The sequence below is a fragment of the Phyllostomus discolor genome, chromosome 3 (genome assembly GCF_004126475.2).
Source record: "Phyllostomus discolor isolate MPI-MPIP mPhyDis1 chromosome 3, mPhyDis1.pri.v3, whole genome shotgun sequence".
NCBI classification, from domain to species: Eukaryota; Metazoa; Chordata; class Mammalia; order Chiroptera; family Phyllostomidae; genus Phyllostomus; species Phyllostomus discolor.
The window spans coordinates 11311078-11333053 of NC_040905.2; the positions used below are offsets into that span (position 1 = coordinate 11311078).

Consider the following 21976-nt stretch of genomic DNA (forward strand, 5'->3'; position numbering starts at 1 on the left):
GGGGGGGGGGGGTTCATCGTCCTGGCTAACGCCTTGAAGGACTTCAGACTTAATTTCTTGGCGCGTTGCAGTTCTTAAGAAGGTCTCATCCGTTAGGATGGCTTCTTATTGGCAGTTCAGCTCCGTGAGAGGTCACCTGCATCTTCTGACTGACAGAGATTCAGGGAAAACACACCCGCCCGCGCAGGGCCACACTTGTTGTCTTCGGGTAAACCCTGGGGTGCCCTCTTTCACTCGCGAGTCTCTCAGGTTGGGTGGGGTTGCATGGCTCCCCTGACACAGCGGGGGTGGAAATGAGGAGTCACAAGACACTTCTTACTGAAAGTTTAACCCAAAGTGACCCCACCACGTCTGGAAACCTCTTTAGAGAACAGTTTGCGTGGGAATTTGCGTCAATAACTCGTTTGGTCTTAATTACTCTAAGTAGTCTTAATAAGGCACTTCACTTGACTCGTTATTACTTTATCATCACATACATAGATTTCCCCAGTACTCCTATAAACTCACCCAGGAGTTCCCCAGATGCATTTATTTTATAATAAATAAACGCGGGTGACTTGAACTAACTTCATCAAGTTGATGAAAGTATAAATTTCAATAATATACATAAAAACATATAATAAATTATAAAACTTTGCTGTTACACAATTTGATTATTGATTTTAAAAGGGACAGTTGTGGTCCCGTCACACTGTGCTCTGCTGGGAAACACGCTATACTATGATGTCACCCTCCACTGTAGCCTCAGGCCGGAGGCCTCGCAGTCACGTTGGAGTGAACCCAGAGTGTTTCGCTGGGCCTCCTGAGAAACAGTCTGGCCCGTGCTTAGGTCTCTACCCTTACCTTTAAGCCTCTCTCTCCCTCACACTGGTCAGGTTTGGCTCCTCCAACTTAATAATGGGGAGGACAAGAGCCAACAACTGTGCAGACTGACTGACTTACTAATGACTCTCTGAGAACTTCACACATGCTAGTACATTTCGTTCTCCCAGCATTATGAAGGAGCATTTTTTTCAGCTCCCACTTTATAAGTGAAGAGAATGAGTTACACTGAGGCTAAGTTTCCCACAGTCACACAGCCAGTGAGTGCTAGAGCCAGGCAGTCTGCCTTCAGCTGATGCTGTGACAGGGATCGGCAGCGAGGAACCGGTGACACCTCGCAAGCAGGGAAGAGACGTGGTTCTGTGGCGTAGAACCGTGGGTCTGAGGGAGGTGTGCGGGAGGGAGCCCGGAACCGGAACAGGAGTCGTCTGCTGGGGAGGAGGCTGAGTGCACCTTTTAACAGACCACAAAGTTCAGTCGTCTTTTTTTTTTTTGTAATAGTGATTATATTTTTAGCCATCTAAATCTTCCAAATGCAGTTTTATAAAAAGCATTTTAGTGTTTTTCAGTTTCTTTCTGAAGTGAATGCGTACTGCATCTGTGTGATTATCTATTACTTTTCTTTGAAGCATTAATAAAACTCACAGGTCATATCAAGCGATTCACAGGGTATTTGCTGCACGGCCAAAGACATCACGTCTACCTTTTGTCATTTTTGTTGTTGTTGTAACATCATCAGTAATTTAATCAGATACAATTAAGTAGTGCATTGAAATTTGGAACATGGGAGGCTAAGGTTCAGTAAACTTTTGTCTGGGAGGTGTGCTCTGTCTCAACATTAAAGACCATGTTCTTAACACAAGTTAGTTATTTCAGAAAAGCATACCGACTGACCGTAAATCAAGCCAATGTCCTATTAATAATGTCTTGATTACTTTGTCATGACATACATAGATGTTCCCAATATTTTTATAAACTCGAGTTTCCCAGATGCATTTGTTTTATAACTACTAATGTTAATCACCATTCATTCATTTCCTTCCATTACCTCTCCTGCGCCCTGGGTTTTTCTCTTCTCTCCCAATCCTTTCTGTTCAAGACCCAGTTTAGTTAGATAACTGCCAATTTCCTAAAGTTAAACCATAGGATAGGCGCAAACAAATATATGAGGAAAACCTGGGAGGACTTCAAGAAAGATGTAGACAGCAACACGCTTGTAGTAGGGCATCTTAACCCCCCACTGCCAACAATGGGCAGACCTGCCAAACGACATAGGCACGAGAACGCTGTGGCACAGAATGACGCACTAGATCACATGGACGTAACTGATGTGTCTGCAGAGAAGCCTGTGTCGTTTTCTAGGGTAGAGGGTTTTGGAGAGGGGGAACGGCCACTTACTAATGCCGAGATCGCCTGTTCTCCTGACTGCGTGGGTGCTGTCTGACCTGCCTGGGAGAGAACCCGCTAGGCACTGCAGTGACGGAGCTCCAGCTCATGTTGTTTTCTATGAAGAAAGCAGGCTGATGTTTTAAATGCTTTCCACACTTTGTAACAGTTATGAACTTCTGAAGGAAACTTATAATAATAAATACAGCAAATGTAAATAGTTGTTTCAGTACTTATTTCAATGTGGTTAAAGAATGTAAAGGGGATGCATATTTCATACATAAGTGTATAACCAGACTGTGTAGTTTACATTCAAAGTTTTGCCAACAAGTCGATGAAACTTGAGGACAGCTTAGTCATGGAAAAGTGTTACATCCTGGTGCTTCAGGCGCCTTCTAAAAACCCAGGGCTTGTCCCGTTGCTCCCGTGTTCAGGCCGCACTCATTGACCTCAGGCGCACTGTTGGGACTTCCGCTGGAAGGCTGAAGCAGTTCTTCAGCCTGAACGAGGGCTTCGCAGGCCCCGCCTCCTCCCAGCTCACACCGGACTTCTCTGAGCTCCTTGAAACTCTTCCTTCCTTTCTGCTCAGAGGCCCTCCTGCGTGCCGTCCCTCCGCCTGGCGTGTTCTTGCGCCTTTGATGGGCTGGCTCCTCACGCTTTTCACTGCAGCTTACATAGTCAGTGCATCACGGTCTTGCACACTGAATTACAGAGCCGTCCCCTCACCATTTCTCTTTGAAGAAGGTATTTTCACACTCATGAAGCTAAGCACCTTGACAGGACCAATGTCTTGTAACACACACTGTTCACAGGGTCTGCATATTTAAAGTTTTGATGGATATTGCTAAATTGCCTTCCAAATTTTACTGGATATAGGAGGACCTGTTTCCCCATAATCTTACCTCATTACCTGATATCTTTTTTAAAATAATTTTGTAAGGTAATTGTCATTTTAAAATTTGTAATTGTGTTCAGTGAGCTGGAATGTCTTTTCAGACATTTATCATCTAGTTGTATTTCTTTTGCATCTTGCCATTTTTTTGTTAATTTGCAAGAGCTCTTCATATATGAAGGATACTGATTTTTTGCCATATAAGTTACAAGTATTTTTTTCATAACTTTGATGATATGCCAGATGGCTTCCCTGCCTCCAGTGCTGTGTACCTCAAGGCCATTCTCTACCCTACAATCAGAATGTTCTTTTTAATATTCTGGTCAGTTCTCTTTTGTCTCCCAGCCTTTGAATGTGCTACTTATTCTATCTAGAACAGTGGTTTCAACTTTTTAAAAAAATATTTCATTTACTTATTTTTAGAGAGAGTGGAAGAGAAGGAGAGAGAGAGGGAGAGAAACTCAGTGTGTGGTTGCCTCTCGTTTGCCCCATACTAGGGACCTGGCCTACAACCCAGGCATGTGCCCTGACTGGGAGTCGAACTAGTGATCCTTTGGTTCATAAGCTGGTACTTAATCCACTGAGCCATACCAGCCAGGGCTGGTTTCAACTTTTTAAAAATTTTATTACTGTTATAGAGTATTACAATTCTTTTAGTACTATTGGTTCTAAAGATCCCTCCCTGTAACCCCTTTATGCCTTTCATACTCATTCAATTGCTTATTTAATTATTTCATCACTAGACTCTAATCTTAGTCGAACATCTATAACAACATGTCTTCCCACTCCACCCTCTACTGGGGATGGTGGTGACCTTGCACATAGCGCAGTGCCGGCCTCTCGTGTGCCCTTAGTAAACACGGCATGAGCCATTGGTGGGGACGCTGTGGAGCCTCTCCCGCTGGGAAGGAGCAGGAGCTCTGTGGCGTTGGTAACCGCTCTGCTTCCTCTGGTTTCTTCCCTGAAGTTTAGATAACGAGATAATTCAGTTTGATGAGCAAGGTGAAGGGGCACAGTCCTATTCTTTCAGGATTGCAAAATTTGATCCTGTGTGGCTTCTTTATGTTTATTCATCTTTGTGTACCAAGTAAACAAATGATAAGGGAGTGAGTCTACAAAGTAATGCAAAGTGTAAGGGTTGTACAGGGTAAGGCCAAAAAAGGTTTACAGTTGTGAGTATGCAAAAGTATTTTTGTATTAGTATTTCTTGTTGTATTATTTTCCTCACGAACAACTGTAAACCCACTTTTGCCCAGCCCGCACAACTTTGTATAGAAGGTGTGCATTTTTCCTTGTGTTCTTAAGAACTTTTATTCAGCTAAGTGAGCTTCACGTAAATGCTAAGTAATTTGGGTTGAAATTAAACTTGTGAGAATATATATATTTACACAGTACCTAGAGCAGTCTCATTTGAAATGTTCCAATCTATAGAAATGGAAATATTTTAATTTTTCTTACTGTCGTATAGGAGGTTCGTAAAGTGAATGAAAGCATCAAGTATAACCACCCATTGAGAAAATGTGTTGACACAATACTTAAAAAGGTAATTAAATCATACTCGCATCTGTTTGTCTGAGAAATAAAGTTTCCATATTGTAAGTATGAAAACAGCCTGTAACTGAAGACTTCCCAACTCCTTTTCATTTTCTTGGAAACATTGACCATATAAACCAGTTGTAATGTGTACATAGAATTTGTCCCTTTGTGATTACAAGTTAAACATTAATTATTGGCAGTATTCCACGACACAGTGATGGAGATGGGCCCTTACAGTTTATAAAAGTGTCATCGCATGTGGTCCCTACAGGCATACTTCACATATTGTCAAATGAATGGCCCTTTGAGATATTTAATGCATATTTAATAAGAAGCCATACCATTAAGGTTTGATGTATTGTTACTGAATTAGGAGTATCCATATACTTCCAAAAATGATTACTCACAACTTGAGTTCCCCAGTTATCCTCTCTGCAACCACGGAACCCCCGAGCTCTCTCTCTGCCTGTACTTTAAACTCACTAGACTGGTGGTTAGCTAGTGTTCCTTGCGGCTAAGATGATAGTCATGGAAGTCAGTTCTCTCTCTAATCATTTCTCGTATATTTGCTACCTTTTGAGACCTATCCAGGGAAGTTAACTAACTTGCCCAAGTTCATATAGATAATAAATGACTAATAGCAGGACAGATAACTTCAAATCATGTATTTGTTTCTCTGTACTATTCTTTTCAAAAATTCAACATCTTCAGTTTGTTGTGATTCTTCTTCTTTATTTAGCTGGGAAAATCACTGACAGTTTCATTAGGTGCTTACCTAGACTAATCCTCTCAAATACTAGTTGCTTCATGTAGGTGAGCAACTGTGCCCTATACCCATCCCCAGCTTGTATAGCTGAGCACAAAGGTCCATATGAATACAGGTAAGGAGAAACCCAATGCATCTGTTAAAACATTTTCAAGAAAATATCATCACCTGAAATTCCAACTATTTAGAGATGACAATAAGAAAGATATATTTGAGAAAATTAGAAATGCCCAAGAATGAAAGACATTCAATAAAAATAAAATTTCATCTTTCTGCAAATAAGATTTTTACCAATCTGCTTGTTCCTTTCAGTGCCCCACAGAATATCAAGAAAAAATGGGTAGGAACATGGATGATTATGAAGATTTTGATGAAAAGCATAATACCTATCCTAGTGAAAAGAGTCTGGTGAAGCTACACAAACAGGTAACTTTATTACTGAGAACTGTATTACATACCAATATTTTAGATTTATAATTATTGTCCGCAAGAAAGGAGTTTTGAATGAAATGTTTGTAACTTTGTGTTTCTTGACAGGGGTACTCCTGGCCTTTGGGGGAGGGGATTAATCACTGAACGTAGTAGCACTTATATTACAGAATGGCAACGCCCTTGGCCCCGCCCAGGAAATGTCCCTAATACTTCCAACTGTTGTGACAGTGAAGACAGGCTCCTTAGTGAGGAGTTGAACCGCCGTTGTGTCAGAACACTGGACAGATGTATACCCTGTTCTCTTTTTTAGGTTATTTATTCAGTTCAGAGGCACCGTCGAACTCAGGTACAATGGCAGATTCTTCTGGAACAAGCATTTTATCTAGAAGATGTAGCAAAAAATGAAACTAGTGCTACTCATCAATTTGTTCACACCTTTCAATCACCAGAGCCAGAAAATAGATTTATCCAATATTTTTATACTCCTACAGTTGGTATGTAATTTGACATAAATTTCAAAGTTTAATGATGATAATTTTTCTTAAGAAAAATGTATATATTTTCACCAGTGTGGAGTTGAATTGTATTTATATTATTTGACTTATACTATGTGGCAATACTATGTAACTGATAAACTACACCCCCCTGAAAAAAACTATTTTACTTGTCATATAACATATCATCTATCATTCTGCACTGTTACTTCACAGATAATCAAAATTCTACGCAGAAATATATGCAATATATCAAGCATATTTTGTACATATAATACATACTTAAATAATTAGAATTCTAAGCAGTTTTATACCACAAGCTTGGATCTCTCCCTCATTCTTTGTTTTAAATTTTTTTTTTAAAAAATCATGTTTTTAAGTTGTTCCAGTTTTGTTATCCCCTTTATCCCCCTCCTCCCTGCACCCCCCACCCTCCAGCACTGTCCCCTCCCCCCACTTAGCTCATGCCCATGGGTCGTACATATAAGTTCTTCGGCCTCTCCATTTCCTATACTATTCTTAACCTCCCCCTGTCTATCTTGTGCTTACCTATTATGCCTCTTATTCCCTGTGCCGTTTCCCACTATTCCTCCCCTCCCTCTCCCCCTGATAATTCTCCATGTGATCTCCATTTCTGTGATTCTCTACTGTTCTAGTTGTTTGTTTAGTTTTAGTTTTTGTTTTTTAGGTTCAGTTGTTGATAGTTGTGATCCTTCATTCTTGACATACTACTAAATTGTTCCCCTAGAAAATACTCCTTGATTATTTACATTTATTAGTCTATTTATAAAACCTACACTCAAGAGTCATAATTATTGCCTTCTCCTTTATGATTATATATGACACTTTCTTCACTGTTGTCAAATTTAGTATGAAGAATTTAATGAAAAGACCAGTGTCAGTATCAAAACTTCTGTGTACTTTGGATATTCAAACAGATACGTAGGTTCACTTGATTCTCTTCTGCATGTTTGATCTTCAGTATGAAGACATAGTGGTGGTCATTATAAGTATCTTAGAAGTCTTCGGTGAAGAACTTTCCTAATTAAATGAGGGAATGGTGTGACACTTGTTATTCATTCAACAGATATTTGTGCTCTTACATGCTGTGTATTGTTGGGTGCTTGGAATATATCAATGAATAGAAAAGACAAAAATTTCTGCCCTTGTGCAGCGAGGAAAACAAGCAATGTACAATGCACATAAGTGTATAAATAAGATGCTGAGTCGGTAGTTGGCTATAGAAATGGGAGCTCAGAGGAGAAGTCCGGTCTCCAAGCGTGAAGTAGGGCGTTGTTAAAGGATAGGTGGGCCGTGGGTCTGGACAAAATCAGCAAAGAAGTGACTGGGGTGGAGCAGAAATACTCTGAGGGCTGCGCGGGAGGCACCCAGAATTCAGACGCCAGGCTGGTGAGGAGGAGTCAGCCGAGCAGACGAGAAAACGAGTGGCCAACGAGATAGGGCCACTGGGACAGGGGAGTCTTTTGAGGAAAAGGGTGTATAAAGTGCCTTTTCAGGTGTTGCAAGTTGGTTGATTGTCGTAAGACTTGCCCACTGGATTTCAGACAGGTGAGGTGGGTAAGAGTGAAAAAAAAAGCCTGATTGGAGTTTCAAAGAAACAAGGAGAGCGGGTGGAAACAGTAGGAACAGAAAACTCAAGATGTTCCCTGTAAAAGGGAATAGAAACACGAGGTGGTAGCTGAAGGAGGACGACAGGGTCGAGAGAAATCGTAGCACGTCATTCGAGAAGGGTGTCTCAGGGTAGGCTGGTGAGACTGAGGACGGCTCGGACCCTGCTCGCGTACGGGGGAGCTGAGACGGGAAGTGGTGAACAACGAAGGGGAAAGCCTCAGGTTGGGAGATGAGGCGCAGAGGCAGCCGAGCAGGTGAGAAGATGTAGCAGTGGAGGCTTGGGGAGGTTTTCTTCTGCCAGCTTTTATTGCTCGTGGAAGTGCTGGGAGTAACTATAAGGAAGGACATTTTGGAGAATTGAGGAAAGAAGAAAAGGTGCAAAATAGTTACTTGGGAGCTGGTGCATGGAGAAAATTGGTGAATTATAGCAGGCTAGCCAGGCACTGCTAAGGGTCCACTTGAAGCCAGTGATTAAGAATTAAAAGTGAGGCGAGTCAACAAAGTTGTGTCTTATGCCTGCAGTGTGCAGCCCCGTGGGTGCACACTCAGGGTAGCCAAGGAGTTGGCAGCAGGGTATGGATCAGTTTAGCCAGCACAGGGAAGGGAGAGGAAGCAGAAGAATTGGGATATTAGAGAGTGCTTCCCCGTAAAGGCGGTGGAATCTGAGCCCAGTGAAGAAGACAGTCAAGGGCAGGGGGGTGTTAAGTGGCAATGAAAAGGAAGAATAAATGGACAGTTGCTCCAGACTGAGGCAGTCAGTGGAGTTGGAATACAGACGAAGGTGCTGTTTGGACACAGGAAGCTGCAATGAGATGACAAGGAAGGGCTGGAGCTGGGCAGTGAGTAGTTGAGATGGAGTGGAGGACAGAGTCAAAGGAGCGAAAGACCCGGGTTTTGAAAGGAGTGTGCCCTGTGTGGACACTGACCTCACCAGGAACTGCGCTGAGAGTAGGGCTGAAGATGGTCAGAGTGGGCCGGGGGCTCGGACTATAAACGCTAAGGACCGCCCTCGCTGGTGTGGCTCAGTGGATTGAGTGCCCACCTGCCGGCCAGCTCTTCATTGATTGAAGTGAAACACAGCCTTTTCAATTTTGTGAGCTTTCTTCTCTTTTACCTTTTATTTTTCCCTAAAATCAGGCTTAACAAAAAGTTGCCAAAATAGTAACAAAGGATTTCCACATATCCTTCACCCAGACTCTCCCAATGTTAACATGTTACCGTATTCATTTTCTTTCTCTCTGTATATCTGTTTTCCCTTAACCTTTTCCAAGTTGAATCCAGACATGATGCCATTTAACCCCTAAATGTTTCGGGGTGTATTTTCTAAACATAAAGGCATGTTCTTACATAACCAAGTGTTGAATACAGTGGTCAAAAAGTTAACATCAAAACAATAGTGTTACCTACAGACATTACTCAGATTTTGCTAACTGTCTCAACAATGTGTGTGAAAATCCCCAGGCCATACACTGCGTTCAGTCATCATTCGGTCGTCATGTCTCTTAGTCCCCCTTGAGCTGGACCAATTGCCATCTGTGGTGTCTTATGACACTGATGTTTTTGGAGACTACAGGCCAGTTTGGTTTTTTTAGTGTCCCTGAATTTGAGTTTGACGTTTTCTCGTGATTAGGTGCAGGTTCTGTGTTTTGGGGGGAGGGGATGCCCCAGCAGCGATGCTGTGTTCTCATCGTACGTCACGGCAGAGGGCACGTGAGCTGCCTGCCCCGCGACCCGTGGTCATTTGGTTGGGGCGGTGCCTGCTGCTTCCTCCGCTGGAAGACTGCCGTCTTTCCCTTTGTAACTGTGCATCTGAGAGGGAGATATCTTGAAACACTGTCAATGCCCTGTTACTCCCGTATGGTTTCCTTAATCGTTTTTCTCTTTTATCTTCCAGAATGGTACTGGGAATGTCTCTTGCGACCGTGGTTTCATAGGATGCTTGCCGTGGTCTTGTCCATATTCTCTGTGATTGTCGTGTGGTCCGAGTGCACGTTCTTCAGCACGACCCCTGTCTTGTCCCTCTTTGCAGTCTTCATCCAGCTGGCCGAGAAAACGTACAATTATATTTACATCGAGGTCAGTTTACTTTAAACCCGCTATCAGTAAATGTCAGTTATAGTGCAGTCCTTAACAGCAGTAGCTTGCCCCCATGTATTTCTTCTAGCAGTAATGAAAACAGTGAAGCTTCCCACGGTGTTGTCATTCAGACTTCCAGAAATGACCTTCGTCAGTTTACCCAGACTATAAAAACCAGGGACCACCCTGCCTGGTGTGGCTCAGTGGATTGAGTACCCACCCCCGAGCCACAAGGGCGCCGCCCGTTCAGTTCCCAGCTGGGGCACAGGCTGCGCTGTGGGCCAGGTCCCCAGCTGGGGGCGTGCGAGAGGCAACTGGCCGATGTGTCTCTCGCACGTCAGTGTTTCTGCTCTTCTCTTTCTCCCTCCCTCCTCCTCTCTCTAGCAATAAATAAAATCTTTTTTAAGAAACAAGGACCGTATTTGAGGAGAAGTGAAAAGATACAGAACAGGGCAAAATAGCGCTTGAGGCTGTGTGGCTCCTCCTCACGCCAGTGGAGCGGCCTGACTCTCAATCTTCACGTGAAGAGCTGCCCGGGGGGCGGGAGGGCAGGCCCCTTCCGGAGGGAGACTTGGAGCTTAGCGATAGGATGCGACATGGTTGAGTTGTAGATTTTCTTTTCACAATTTCGTTTTCTTAAGTGGTTAAAAAATCCATTACTAATATATTTCAATTTTAGAATGCCCACACTTGGTAGCTGGCAATAAAGGCTAATGCTCTGACAGTTTGCGAAGTACTGAAGCCCATTAGTCTCAACCTGGGCTTTTTTGTCTGTTTGTTTTTGTTTTTTCAGATTGCTTGCTTCCTTTCCATCTTCTTCCTGAGTATCTGTGTGTATTCTACTGTGTTCAGGATCCGTGTGTTTAACTACTATTACTTGGCCTCACATCACCAGACTGACGCTTACAGCCTCCTTTTCAGTGGCATGTGAGTAGACTGCGTTTGCACACGGGCCGTCTCTCCTTTATTTCTTGCTGTTTTGGGGGCTTCCACTAACCCCCGTATTTCTCTGATCTAATTGATTAGGTTTAAATGTTAATGCCACTAACCCCTGTATTTCTCTGAACTAACTGATTAGGTTTGAATATTAATTAGTTGTTTGTTGATTGCTAGCTAAACAACACGAAGTGTGAAGTTAAAAATAGGTATGCGAGATTAGAATTGAAAAGAAAGGCATAGTGAACCTGGATTTACCAATCGGAGAGTCAGTAAATCGGTTAGTAAAAGAAATGGAAACATTTGAGAGGGAAACAACCCTCGGCCCAGCGTGGCCCAGGGTGGCTGTGACTGCAGCCCAACATGAAATGGGAAACTTACCTACTTAAAACCTTTTTTTAGCTCATCAGTTTTAGTTAAGTGTTTGTGTATTTAACATGTGGTCCAAGACAACTCTTCTTCCTCCGGTGTGGCCCAGAGACGCCCAAAGGTTGGACGCCCCTGGATTAGACCTAGAAAGTAGTTTGAGATCCAGTGGACTCAGCCTGAATTGTGGTGGGCTGAGAAAGCCAATGGGAGTAACGTTTACTGAGAGACCTCACAAATTTCAAGAGGGTGCTTCAGCTTGGGCTAGGTTCAACAATCTATTATTTGTCCATATTGTCTTACACTGTTTATTATTTGTCCATATTGTTCAATTAGTCGCATTGGGGATGTTTGTAAGGGCTGGACTAGATATGCAGATACGCAGAGGAATCTGCATAGAGAGGAAGTAAACAAAACTTCTCTAAGCCTTTTTTTCACCCTTTTCCCCAAATAACTATAAATTCATAGGAACTGCCAGGTATCATACAGAGTCCTCCTCTGAGCCTTCCCCCACCTGCCTCCCCCAGCCCCCCCCCCCCCCCAGTGGGGACATTGTCTGTAGCTGTTCTACAGTATCCAAACCTGGAAATTGACATTGGCACTGTTTACTAGGCTACAGACTTTATTTAATTCTCATTTTTATCCTCTATTTGTGTGTGTGTGTATGATTTCTGTAACCACAACTATTCTATCACCACAAAAGCATTCTTCCTGTTACCTCTCTTTTTTTTCCAATTACAGTTTACATTCAGTATTTTTCTGTATTAGTTTCCGATGTACAGCATCGTGGCTAGACAGCTGTGTAATTTACAGAGTGGTCCCGCCCAGTATTTCAAGTACCCACCTGGCTCCGTGCATCCTTATTACACCATCACTGACTACGTTCCCTGTGACGTCCTTTGCATCTCTGTGGCTGTCCTGTAACTATGAATTCGTGCTTCTTAGTCCCTTCACCTTTTTCGCCCACCCTCCATTTTCCTCTCCCCTAGTCTCGCCTCTGTGGTTCTGTGAGCTTCTCTTTTTATCAGGACACACCGAGCTCTGACGGTTCTTTATACCTGTAGCTATCAGAGTGATGTACTGCAGGTCTGTCATGTAGCGAGTGCAGTTCGCCCCAAGGAAGCTGTTGCCCTGGCCGTGCTGCTGGGGCAGGCCGCACAGCCGGTAGGTTTGGGAGCGGCGCACATGCAGGCACTCCACGGATGCTTGGGGTAGAGCAGTGGCAACACCACGAGAGCAGGCAGCCTGAGACTGGAGCTTTGCCTTGTAGGTGTTGATGTTTTTACGGAAGATGTGATTAATAGGGTTTCCAGAGTGTCTCCCAAGTAAGTAGGGGAGAGTCACATTAATAATTCAAAATATATATAATACAGACAGAGGATAATAACAGTTACAATGATCTGAAATGTTCTTAATACAGTTCAATATAATGTAAAGTAATTTCGCTGCTTCATTTTTCATCTGTTCTGTTCATACATGCTTATTGCAGGTTATTTTGCCGCTTGACTCCTCCCTTATGTCTTAATTTCCTGGGTCTGACGCACATGGACTCCTCCATCTCTCACCAGAACACGCAGCCGACAGCCTACACGTCTGTACGTATGGCCGGGGAGCCGCGTTCTTTGGGTTCGCTGTCCATATGGGATGTTACTGTTCTGGGTTTGGGGTGCAGAAAAGTACTGTGGCATGACTTGGGCCTTTTTTAAATAACTAAAACTTTCTTTTAAAGGTTGTGTGTATAATTGCTAATGACTGTATAAAAGTGATTTTGTTTCTTAAATTTTATTTATTTTTATTTTTATTTCTTAAGACTTCTTTATTATTACTCTGTTACAGTTGTCCCAGTGTCCCCCCTTGGGCCTCCTCCGCCCAGTCCACCCCCGTTCCCACGGTCCATGCCCACATGCTGCCCATGCCCGCGGGTCATTCGTGCATGTTCTTTGTCCAGTCCCTTCCCCACTCTGTTACAAAAAATGGTTCCTGTAGCTCATCCAGCTGAGTAGTAGCAATAGACCTGACCTATAATAATGTAAACTTTTATATTTATAGTTTAGTGTAGAGGATAATTTTCCGTGATGTTTATAAAATATTAATTTTCTTTAGGAGAAAACCTTAATAAATAAGCAAATTAAGGTATAGTCAGCATATAACATTGCATTTGGTTAAGTTGTACAGCATAATGATTTGATATATACATGTATTGTGAAATGATTACCACAATAAGTTTAGTCAATATTCATCACTTCAGTAACAACTTTTTTTTTCTTATGAGAACTTAAATATTACTCAGTGTTTTATTTATACTTTTTGAAAAGTCCAAACTTATTAATATAAGTGGTTTTGTGTGAATTTTCTAATGATAGAAAAAATAAAAAATATAGACTGTACTGATTTCACTTTTCTCTTGCTCCTCAGATTATGGGTTCCATGAAAGTTTTATCCTTTATTGCAGATGGATTCTATATATATTATCCTATGCTGGTAGTAATTCTCTGCATTGCTACTTATTTTAGGTAAGCAACCTAGCATCATTTATGTTTCCACACACTCTTAGCCTGACCTGGATATCTTTTCTTCTTAAAGCTCTTTTAAATATTTACTGGTCGGGTTCTGGTTATTGTTCGTTTTACTGTGGCTTCAGATCCCTGAAAATCTGAATGGGGATGCTGGGAATAGTTTAAAAGGATTGCTTGAGTGATAAGGTAAGGCTCTTTCTCCGAAGATGTTTTCAGGAAAAGAGAGGCCAAGAGTTATTTGTTACAAACACCTAGGCTACAAAGTGATGGGATGAATTACAGAATGCCAACTCAAAGTCCTGGCCGTCAGCACCGACAGCCAGTGTCGCTTATGAAATAGCCCACGCCCGGCTTCTGCCCAGTGACACAGATTAGTCTTCGGGCTGACCCACGGTCAGTGCCGGGCTTCTCCATGCTTCAGGTGGAGCCAGCACAGAAGGCCGGGCCGTGCCCGCAAGGCTGGGCAGTACTTGGGCTGCAGTGTTGTGCGGGGCTGGGAGAAGTGGCAGGGTCCTAGAGGTAGGACTCAAAGGGAGCAAAGGACGGGGTGCTTGGCGTCCGGCACCCGTCCTCCCCACCTGCACGTGTCAGGGGCCCTCGTCCCGCCCCCCGCCCCCCTTCACCGCGTGAACACTGCTTGGCTGCCAAAGGGGCCGCTTTCTAAGGAACATTTTGTTGGTGTGAGTTTGCTTTCCTGACAAAAATGTAAGTTTTATCCAACCGTTTTTTATCTAAATCTTATAATACCATTATGTGGTTATTACAAATAATATGTATGTGCTCACATTAGGCTGTGGAGTAAATACCCAAGTATTGTTTGAAATCAATTCTCTATTGAATTTTTTAAAGCACCTGTATTTTGCCTTCTCATGAGCAAAGGAGCTAAAGAATTATAGTTTAAAATAAAACTGTCAATATGAACGGATCATAAATCTATTGTTTTGAGATTTTCTGTCAGGCAGAAAAGACTTAGCTTTATGCTGTGAGCATCATGAATTATAGGCAGAAAACGGCCATCTTTTTGGTATTTGAAGCTAAGTTTTGATTATATGCTTATTCCCTTGAAAAGTCTATGAAACTGTGAATGGAACATGAAGAGCTTGTGATGTGTAAATTATGTCACGTTAGTAGTTACGTGGATTGGATTAGTATCTCTTCTTGCCTTAGTAGATCATTGCTGGACCAGAGAATGGGTGGGACAGGGCTCTGTCAACTCTAACACCTTAAATATAAAGAATGATTAGTCTCAAAGGAAAACTGTTAAACTTCAAAATAACTCCTTAAAAGTGTTATTATAGATTTCATTACAATAAACCTTGAGTGTCAATTTGTCTTTAAGGAAAAAAAAAGGTTATATTTCTCCATTTTCAAATTATCTATCCAAGAAGATGTTCCATTATAGGAATATATGAAGCAATGTCTTGCTGGCATTTCATTAGTAACTTGACTTCATTTATTTAGTTAGTTGTGTAACTTGACTTTATAGGTCCATTTTTTTTTGAAATGCTGCCATAACTGGTGTAAATAATACCCATACTGCTAGCGACATAGCCATACCCAGAGCTGATTTTTAGATTTAACTGTCTAGAGAGGGTAAGGCTGCTCACTGACACTTTACACGCAGCTAAGCCCTTTCCAGAGACAGTTACGTAGTGTAGGGCTTCTCACCCTGAACCAGGGGTGTGCACCTCACTCTCACCGGGGGCCACATCAGCCTCACGGTTGCCTCCAAAGGGCCGAATGTGATTTCAACTCCTTAACAGTTAAGGAGTAGTTCCATTTATACAGTCCTAAAATTATTCCAGCCCTTTGAAGGCAACTGCAAGGCTGATGTGGCCCCCGGTGAAAGTGAGTTTGACACCGCTGCCCTAAGGGGTATAGTATTTCCACAGGATATGAAGATGGCAAGGGAATGCTTAAAATCACAGAACTAGCAGTATTAAAATTGCTGTGTGGATGTAAGACAAGAATAAATTGCTTTTGTATTATAGCTATGGTTTAGCATCCTAGCATAATAATTTTCTAAAGGTGTGCTAATGGCCTACCTTAGTTTGTTTCCTCAAGAAATCTGCATGTGTTGCATACCCTCATCCGTGCCGTCCTGCGCATGCACTGAGCTTCTTAGAAAGGGAAGTAGGCACTTCTTAGAGACAAATGTGACTCTGTTAACCTGCCGTGATAGCTAAAAATGAAATGTAGGCTTCTTTGAGGGCGGCGGCACTAAAAACAGTTTGTCTGCATGTTTACAATGTGAAATAATGCTTTTTTTTCTTTTGGAAATCTACTTTACTAGTTTGGGAACTCGTTGTTTGAATCTACTTGGTTTCCAGCAGTTCATGGGAGACAATGATATGACCTCAGACTTAGTCGATGAAGGAAAAGAATTAATCAGGCGAGGTAAGACTTGTCTTTTAAAATAAATGAAGGGAAAGTGCAGACTCAAAATACAAAATTAATATTTGTATAATTTGTAATATGTATCTTAAGAAATTAATATTTTAGCTAAAAACCTACATAAAGCCTTCATAGCAAAAATAATTGGAAAACATAAATGCTTGTTTCATCTGCCTTTAAGAAATTCTGCAGCAGAAGTTTTTTAGTATTTTCTTGTATTGTGTTGGAGTCATCTTTATGTTTACTTTGAGGCAGATATGCCAGGTTCAGTACAACGGTAAAACTCATTAATTTAGAAAAGATCGGTTTAATACTGCACAGGAAATCAATTCAAGCCAAGGCTGGTTTTTACAATGTGGTGAATATCGTTAACAACCTGTTAGAGTACACGGCACTCTACTACAATCTAATTTCCAAACTGAATGTATCAAATTCCCTGATGTTCAGGTGATGGTAGCACAGGGAACAAGAGAAACAAAACTTGAGCCTGGGGACATTGACTGTTAGCTGCTCTCCCTACTGGGGCCGGGGGCTTTTATACGATCACTAGTCAGACGTAAGCCAGTGTCGTGGCTCTAAAATAAGTTGGTGTAGCCTTCCCAAGCTCTCATAGGACGGCGGTGTCTAGTTAATATACAGTTCTGCTGCTTTCTGCATTAATCAGAGCTCATCTGGAGTATCTTATCCAGTCCTTGGTAAGGTTCTCAAGAACAAGAGTGATAAGTCAGAAGCTATTTAGAGGCCAGAATTATGGGTCTGTACAGCACATCCTGTGGGGGACAAAACCACTGGGTAGACAGCCAGAGGGGAGTAGGGGCGAAACACGCGGAAAGAAGTGTGAACTTCATTTAGAAGATAGAGCACGGAGAAAAGAGAAGCTACAGAGACACAAGTTCAGGTCACCCCGAGGAGAACTGTTTGCTCACCCACCGGGACCAGGCAGAGCCTCGGGGCCGCCGCCGGCAGGAGTGCAGGAGGCGTCCACTGCGCAGTGAGGGGGGTCCAAGGGCCTTCCCAGCAACAGCCCACCGCCTCTGACACTGTAGTAATTTAGGGGACAGTGGCCACGGCCTGGTACTTGACTGCAGTTGCTCTGCATCTAACTAAACCTTGTTACACCAAATCTGACACCCCTTTTCTGTCTCTAGAGAAGAGAAAAAGGCAAAGGCAAGAAGAAGGTGAAAATCGAAGAAGAGTAAGTATAGTACTCATTAAATTGCTGCAACCTAAACATGAATGTGAAATATCCTGAGAATTTCACTGACGTAGAATAATTGGCTAAGACCAGAGAATGGTTGGGAAAGCCCTGGTCTATTTGTACGGACAGGTGACCTGACTAGATTCTTACCTACACACGAGGTGTCTGGTCAGACGTGTTCTAGAAAGTCGCTGGTGACAGTGCCCTCCAGCGTCCAGCCGGTCTGGAGCGGGCGGGTGCTCACTAAGTAACTACCAAGCGAATGACTCACTTCATCAGTCTTACATATGGTGAAGTAATTTTGATTGCTTTAAAATTATACTTTTTTTTAAATAGGTACTTGTGTACCTATTTAAATCTTTTTTTTAAAGATTTTATTTATTTATTTTTAGAGAGGGAAGGAAGGGAGATAGAGAGAGAGAGAGCAACATCAATGTGCGGTTGCTGGGGGCCGTGGCCTGCAACCCAGGAATGTACCCTGGCTGGGAATCGAACCTGCGACACTTTGGTTCCGAGCCCGCACTCAATCCACTGAGCTCTGCCAGTCAGGGCAAATTATACTTTTTAAATAATATGACATCACTGTTACTAGTTTTTTTCACTCTTCCGTTTGCTGAGGTAAACTGACCTCCTCCTAGAGAGTGAAAAGGCAAGAAATGAGAAAAACCGGTCACAGCCGCCACACACTTCCAGCCCCGAGGCGGATTGTACCAGGGAAGCGGAGGCCGGGAGACGGGAGACTCGTCTTCCCGGGTTGTGGAGTCCGTCTCGTAACAGGAGACGCGCTCTGCCCTTCACCGCAGAGCCGGGGCCAGAGCCCGAGGGTGGACGTCCCTGGAGACGGAGCCCCCCTCTGTGACAGTGGCCTTGGCTTACCGCAGTCGCAGGGTGACCCTGCGAGCGAGCGCCCGTGTCATCCAGAGAGAGAGCCAGGACGCACCGGGCGTGGCTGGCCCCCCGCCCATGCAGCCCTGCCCCGCGTGGGCGGCGGAATTCTCGCCACGCCCTTTTCAGGGGTCAGCTGTCGGGACGTAGTGCGCAGGCTCCCGGGTGGTGCGGGTGTAGTGAGTGACGACTGCACGCGGTGCCCTTCGAGTCGTCATCGGACCGTCCTCGCAGACAGCTTGAACTCGGCTCGCAGAAGTGGCTTTGGAGGTCTCTGAATTTGTAGCTAACTCGGGTAGAAGGGGGATTTTGTCAACATCTCGTTAATTGTGTGTTCTCATAACTTCTATGTCGTCAAGGTAAGTTTATTATAGTTGTGATATTTTGACATTTTGGTTAAAAGAACTGAATGACGAAATAATTATAGCTAGCAAGTATGTCTATAAATGTGTTCATTTGTGAAAGTTAGGTTTGGAAACTATTAAAATTATGTAAAGATAAAAAAATTATTGACCTGTGATTTTTCTATAATATCAGAATCTCTGATATTCTTTTTAAAAATATTTTATTTTTATTAATTTTAAGAGAGAGGGGAAGGAAGGGCGGAAGGGAAGGAGAGAAACATTGATGTAAGAGAAACATCCATTGCCTCTGAAACATCCCCAGCTGGGGCCCTGGCCTGCAGGCATGTGCCCTGAGTGGGAATCGAACTGGTGACCTTCAAGTTTGCAGGCTGGCGCTCAGTCCACTGAGCCAAACCAGTCGGGGCGACCTGTGATTTTTAAACACACTGTGCTAGTTACACTGAGTATCTAATGAATTTCTGATGAAAAAAAATTAAATTACATTACTCAATACATATATAATCTGTGATACCTATGAATTATTTTCTGTCAGTGAGTTCTTTGGTTGTATACTCATCTGTGTTTCTCTCCTAGGAGTGGAAAGAACGTTATGGGCATAATAGAGAAGATTCCACTAGAAACAGAAATGTTCATGTTGATTCAAAAGAGTCGAGTTTTTCAGATACCAGTACAAACCGATGTAAGTAGTTTATTGTCTGAGTGATTTTTCCTTATGCGTGCTTGCATGGAGACTGAGGATTCCGATGCCCATTCAGAAAAGGGGCTCTGCAGTGAGCTTCCTTTTTTGTCCCCCAGAACTTTTGGGGGAGTGTATCGGCGGGAGGGAAACTCACATACACATTCTGGCAGCAGAAGGAGACATCAGGGATGTGGGTGAACAGTTGCAATCGTGCCACCCTAAGTAATGGCACTTACCCAGGCGTGTTCTGGGCAGGTCCTGATTATTTCTGTTAGTTGCCAAGATGTTTTTCTTTACTTGTGTGTTACTGGACTTAAGCCTAAATTAATTTTTATAACAGTTTACTGACCGACCCATAGGTGTCGGGGACTTTCCCGGGTATACAGGGATACAGAGAACATGAATTTCCGTCCTCGAGGGGCTCATGATCAGTGAGGAGCTGATACCAGGCAGGAGACATTTGCCATCAGGTTGAGAAACCTCCCCACGTCCTTCACCCTGGCCCCTGCCCCGGAAGGGCTGCAGGAGGCCTGTGTGTGTGCAGAAGCAGCACTGAGTGAGGGGCTGAGGCCTTCTGTCTTTGGAGGAGACGCAGCGGTGCACCCTGGTGCTGAGGGAGCCCCACGCAGGGCTGGACCCAGTTCTTTACTGGGAAGGGATTTTTGTGATGAAGGACGTAATTCTCCAGGTGAAGGTGTTTCCGGCAGAAGTAGTAGTGAGTGGCAGGAGAGAACTTTTGGGGAAATGCAAGTTTTTCTCTGATTAGAGCCTAAAGCAGGAGTGTCTCTGGCCCAGGATGGCTGCAAATGCGGCCCAATACAAAATTGTAAACTTACTTAAAACCTTTTTTTTTGTTTTTGCTTATCAGTATTTGTTAGTGTTTGGGTATTTAATGTGTGGCCCAAGACACCTCTTCTTCTTCCAGTGCAGCCCAGAGACACCAAAGGGTGGGACCCCCTGGGAGGAGCCCGGAAAGAAGGAGGCTACAGAAATAGTTTGGGCACAGATATTACTGTGCTCAGAAGTTTGTAATTTATCCCAAACATAAGATTTCAACCCGGAAGGAAGCACACTCAGAATTTTGATCCAGAAAGATTTGGGCAGCAGTGTAACTCATGATTTTTAGGGAAGCGAGACCCGGGAACCAGTGTGCCATCTGCCTTGGCGACGCTGCCAAGGGAGGAAGAGGGCCTGGAATGGCAGTGAGCCTGCAGATGAAGCGGAAAGGGCGCACGTGAATGCCACCGAGGGCAGGGGAAGGGGGGCTGAAGTTCAGATGAAGCTAGGAAACAGAGGGGACACTTTACAGAAGGATCTGGAAGCTTGCTTACCATGGAATAGGAGTTCGCAGAGTAGAAGGGTCTGAGAGTACGGGAGAACGGACGGGTCAGAGGAGACACTAAGCCTCAGAATGGAGAGTTAGAGGGCACCTGGCAGGCGGCGGACAGCCAGTGTTTGCTGAGGGAGCGAGAGACGGGATGCAGGGCAGAGTCCAAGGCGTGATGGAATGGGTTTGCCCTAAGTTTTCTGAAAGCGCTCCCTCATACTACTTATCATATCATTTTAATCTGATTGTAAGGAACCAGGTGGTTATCTTTTCTCAATATTGTCACAATCGAAATTCAGATCCTTGACTTTCCTTTGGGTTCATAGACTGTGACCCATAAAGACAATAGAAAAGCAAGCATTTTTTTTTCTTTTTTTTTCAGCAGCAGCATCCAAATATACCCGGGCTAATAATAGGACCGAAAGGGACCGAATAGAACTCCTACAAGATGCGGAACCCCTGGATTTTAACGCGGAAGCATTTACCGATGACCCTCTGGAACCTGAATCAGGAAGGTAAGCCCCAGCTCTGTCACGGTGTGCCCAGCACTCCCCTGACGTTTGAATAACGCTGCCTTGACAAGGTAGATAAATATACGGAAAAGGTCCATCTTCACTGCTCATAAAAAGCATATTAAGCAGCCTTTGATACCTTTTTCTACCTTCTAATGTGTTTGTTTTTAAATTATAGCATCCGGGGTGGTAATTGAAAACTGCTAGTGGCATTAGAAATAAGCAAGCACTGGCTATGATAGTAAGAGTCATCAATTCACAATACCTGTTTCTGACGATCTCATTTATAGAATTTATCATGTTTAGCAATAGCCACCTAGCTATGACCAGGTGTCAGACACTATTCTGAGCGCTTTTACAACGACACTGTATTTTATGGTTGCGACTCCAGCTGGATTGGAATCCAGAGAGGCTCAGTCCCTTACACAGCTTGTAAACGGCCAAGTCGGGTATTCAGACCCCAGGACTCTGTATGGCTGGAGTCTGTGCTTGTAGCAGCGATGCTATGTGGAAATTATTAAACAAAAGCAAATGTGATGCACATGAAGGTATTTGCTATACTACTGCCTATAAATAGCAAAAAAATATTCTATTTGTATTCAGCAGTCAAGAGTGGTGGTTCAATCTCGTGAGTTCCATTCTGTGCTTTATGCCCCCACCCCCCTTTTCTGTCCCAGCTCTCACCCGGTCCATACGTGCACTCCAGGCCCTAAACAGGGAGTGGCTGGCTGGCTTACGACCATGTGAATCCCTTTGGGGTAA

The 21976-nt window shown here is 43.5% G+C and overlaps 1 protein-coding gene across 6 annotated transcripts in view; it reads left to right on the forward strand.

Moving 5' to 3' along the window:
- The window catches only part of LMBRD2 (LMBR1 domain containing 2), a 44404-nt gene that overhangs the window by 15830 nt on the left and 6598 nt on the right, over positions 1-21976 (forward strand). Inside the window, exons 7-17 of one of the 6 annotated variants that reach the window (XM_028524328.2) lie at positions 4569-4643; positions 5715-5828; positions 6145-6328; positions 9855-10036; positions 10830-10963; positions 12828-12933; positions 13754-13851; positions 16148-16251; positions 17397-17443; positions 19270-19375; positions 21085-21217. In XM_028524328.2, coding sequence (XP_028380129.1) covers positions 4569-4643; positions 5715-5828; positions 6145-6328; positions 9855-10036; positions 10830-10963; positions 12828-12933; positions 13754-13851; positions 16148-16251; positions 17397-17443; positions 19270-19375; positions 21085-21217 — 1283 coding nt within the window. Of the gene's footprint in view, positions 1-4568; positions 4644-5714; positions 5829-6144; positions 6329-9854; positions 10037-10829; positions 10964-12827; positions 12934-13753; positions 13852-16147; positions 16252-17396; positions 17444-19269; positions 19376-21084; positions 21218-21976 lie in introns of those variants that run through there. The other 5 variants (XM_036020210.1, XM_028524336.2, XR_004901892.1 and 2 more) reach the window with 5 other exon arrangements.